A 3,822-nucleotide genomic window follows, 5' to 3' on the forward strand; every position below is an offset into this window, starting at 1 on the left:
AGCTCCTATGGGTCCTCCATGTCACTTAGGGGGCACCCAAGACCGGTGTGAGCTCCTATGGGTTCTCCATGTCACTTAGGGGGCACCCAAGACCGCTGTGAGCTCTTATGGGACCTTCACATCACTTAGGGGGCACCCAAGACTGGCGTGAGCTCTTATGGGACCCCCATGTCACTTGGGGGGTGCTCAAGACTAGTATGAGCTCTTATGGGACCCCCATGTCGCTTAAGGAGTGCCTGATGCCAATGTGAGCTCCTATGGGACCTCCGTGTCACTTGGGGGGCGCCCAACACCAATGTGAGCTCCTGTGGGACCCCCATCTCACTTGGGGGGCACCCGATGCCGGTATGAGCTCCTATGGGACCCCCATGTCACCTAGGAGGTGCCCAAGACCTGCGTGAGCTCTTATGGGACCTCCGTGTCGCTTAGGGGGCACCCAAGACTGGTGTGAGCTCTTATGGGTCCTCCATGTCATCTAAGAGGTGCCCCAGACCGGTGTGAGCTCCTATAGGATCTCCATGTCACTTAGGAGGTGCCCAAGACCGGTGTGAGCTCTTATGGCACCCCCATGTCACTTAGGGGGCAACTGATGCCGGTATGAGCTCCTATGGGACCCCCATGTCGCCTAGGAGGTGCCCAAGACCTGTGTGAGCTCCTATGGGACCTCCGTGTCACCTAAGAGGTGCCCAAGACCGGTGTGAGCTCCTGTGGGATCTTCTTGTCACTTAGGAGGTGCCCAAGACCAATATGAGCTTTTATGGGACCTCCGTGTCACCTAGGAGGTGCCCAAGACCCGTGTGAGCTCTTATGGGACCCCTGTGTCACCTAGGAGGTGCCCAAGACCGGTATGAGCTTTTATGGGACCTCCGTGTAGCTTGGAGGACACCTAACGCCAATGTGAGCTCTTATGAGACCTCCATGTCAGTTAGGGGGCACCCAAAACTAGTACGAGCTCCTATGGGACCCCCGTGTCACCTAGGAGGTGCCCAAGACCGGCGTGAGCTCTTATGGGACCTCCGTGTCGCTTAGGGGGCCCCCGATGCCGGTGTGAGCTCTTATGGGCCCCGCAGATCTTCTCAGGGGCGCCCAAAACCAGCACGAGCTGCTGTGGGACCTCCATGTCATCTAAGAGGTGCCCAAGACCGGTGTGAGCTCTTATGGGATCTTCCTGTAAGTTAGAAGATGCCCAAGACCGGTATGAGCTCTTATGGGACCCCCATGTCATCTGAGAGATGCCCAAAACTGGCACGAGCTCCTATGGGACCTCCATGTCACCTAGGAGATACCCAAGACCAATATGAGCTCTTATGGGACCTCCACATCATTTAGAGAGCACCCAAGACCGATATGAGCTCTTATGGGTCCTTCACGTTACTTAGGGGGCACCCAAGACCAGCGTGAGCTCCTATGGGACCCCCATGTCACCTAGGAGGTGCCCAAGACCTGTGTGAGCTCCTGTGGGACCTCCGTGTCGCTTAGGGGGCCCCCAAGACCGGTGTGAGCTCTTATGGGACCTCCATGTCGCTTGGAGGACACCCAACGCCAATGCSAGCTCTTATGGGACCTCCATGTCACTTAGGAGCTGCCTAAGACCAGTATGAGCTCCTATGGGACCYCCGTGTCACTTAGGGGGCACCCCAGGCCAGTGTGAGCTCTTATGGGACCCTCGTGTCACTTAGGGGGCCCCCAAGACCGGTGTGAGCTCTTACGGGACCCCCAGCCTGCGCCGGGGGCGCCCGACGCCAACACGAGCACCTATGGGACCTCCATGTCGCTTAGGGGGCACCCAAGACTGGTGTGAGCACTTACGGGACCCCCCACGTCCCGTGGGGGACTCCCGACGGCGGCGCGAGCACCTGCGGGACCCCCAAACCCGCCTTGGGGCCACCAAATGGCGGCGTGAGCATCTCCAGGACCCCTAAGTTTATGTTGAGGGCACCCAACGGCGGCGCGAGCACCTCCGACACCCCCAAATTTACCTTGAGGGCACCCAACAGCGGCGCGAGCACCTCTGGGACCCCCACGTCTCCCCGGGGGCGCCCTGTTGGTGGCACGAGCACCTCCAAGACCCCCAGATTCTCGTTGAGGGCACCCAACGGCAGCGCGAGCACCTCCGGGACCCCCAGATCCACCTTGGGGGCACCCAATGGCCGTGTGAGGACTTGTGAGACCCCCAAATCCACGTTGGGGGCACCCAATGGCCGCGTGAGGACCTCCAAGACCCCCAAGTCCACCTTGGGCTCACCCAATGGTTGCGTGAGGACTTGTGGCACCCCCAAATCCATGTTGGGGTCACCCAATGGCCATGTGAGGACCTGTGGGACCCCTAAGTCCGTATTGGGGTCACCCAGTGGCTGCATAAGGACCTCCAAGACCCCCAGATCTATGTTGGGGTCACCCAATGGCTGAGTGAGGACCTGTGGGACCCCCAGATCTACGTTGGGGGCACCCAATGGCTGCATGAGGACCTCCGGGACCCCCAAATCCACGTTGGGGTCACCCAATGGCTGCATGAAGACCTCTGGGACCCCCAAATCCACGTTGGGGTCACCCAATGGCTGAGTGAGGACCTCCAAGACCCCCAAATCCACCTTGGGGTCACCCAATGGCCGCATGAGGATCTCCAAGACCCCCAAGTCCACGCTGGGGCCACCCAACAGCATCACGAGCACCTCTGGGACCCCCAAATCCACGTTGGGGTCACCCAATGGCTGCRTRAGGACCTCCAAGACCCCCAAGTCCACCTTGGGGTCACCCAATGGCTGCGTGAGGACCTCCAAGACCCCCAAGTCCACCTTGGGGTCACCCAATGGCTGCGTGAGGACCTCCAAGACCCCCAAGTCCACCTTGGGGTCACCCAATGGCTGCGTGAGGACCTCCAAGACCCCCAAGTCCACCTTGGGGTCACCCAATGGCTGCGTGAGGACCTCCAAGACCCCCAAGTCCACCTTGGGGTCACCCAATGGCTGCGTGAGGACCTCCAAGACCCCCAAGTCCACCTTGGGGTCACCCAATGGCTGCGTAAGGACCTCCAAGACCCCCAAGTCCACGCTGGGGCCACCCAACAGCATCACGAGCGCCTCTGGGACCCCCAAATCCACGTTGGGGTCACCCAATGGCTGCATGAGGACCTCCAAGACCCCCGAGTCCACCTTGGGGTCACCCAATGGCTGCGTGAGGACCTGTGGGACCCCTAAGTCCACCTTGGGGTTGCCCAATGGCTGAGTGAGGACTTGTGAGACCCCCAGATCCACGTTGGGGGCACCCCGTGGCTGCATGAGGACCTCCAAGACCCCCAAGTCCACCTTGGGGTCACCCAATGGCCGCGTGAGGACCTGTGGGACCMCTAAGTCCATCTTGGGGTCACCCAATGGCTGAGTAAGGACCCGTGGGACCCCCAAGTCCACCTTGGGGTCACCCAATGACTGAGTGAGGACCTGTGGGACCCCCAAATCCACGTTGGGGGCACCCCGTGGCTGCATGAGGACCTCCAAGACCCCCAAGTCCACTTTGGGGTCACCCAACGGCGGCGTGAGGACCTCCGGGACCCCCAAATTTGCCTTGAGGGCACCCAACGCCAACGTGATCATCTACGGGACCCCCACGTCTCACTGGGGGTCACCCAACTGCTGCACGAGCACCCATGGGACCCCCAAGTCCACCTTGGGGTCACCCAACGGCAGCGTGAGCACCTCTGGGACCCCCAAATCCGCCTTGGGGTCACCCAACAGCATCACGAGCACCTCTGGGACCCCCAAGTCCATGTCGGGGCCACCCAACAGCATCACGAGCAGCTCTGGGACCCCCAAGTCCACTTTGGGG

General features: G+C 60.9%; 1 protein-coding gene across 1 annotated transcript in view; it reads right to left on the bottom strand.

Moving 5' to 3' along the window:
* Nucleotides 1-6: 6 nt before the first annotated feature.
* LOC112966117 overlaps nucleotides 7-3,822 on the bottom strand; it is a 4,796-nt gene continuing 980 nt past the window's right edge. Inside the window, exon 2 of the mRNA XM_026065868.1 lies at nucleotides 7-3,743. Within this exon, the coding sequence (XP_025921653.1) occupies nucleotides 1,806-3,590 (1,785 nt within the window). The 5' untranslated portion in view covers nucleotides 3,591-3,743 and the 3' untranslated portion in view covers nucleotides 7-1,805. The remainder of the gene's footprint in view (nucleotides 3,744-3,822) is intronic.

The sequence above is a fragment of the Apteryx rowi genome, unplaced genomic scaffold (assembly GCF_003343035.1).
Source record: "Apteryx rowi isolate R43461 unplaced genomic scaffold, aptRow1 scaffold_2320, whole genome shotgun sequence".
In the NCBI taxonomy this organism is placed as follows: domain Eukaryota; kingdom Metazoa; phylum Chordata; class Aves; order Apterygiformes; family Apterygidae; genus Apteryx; species Apteryx rowi.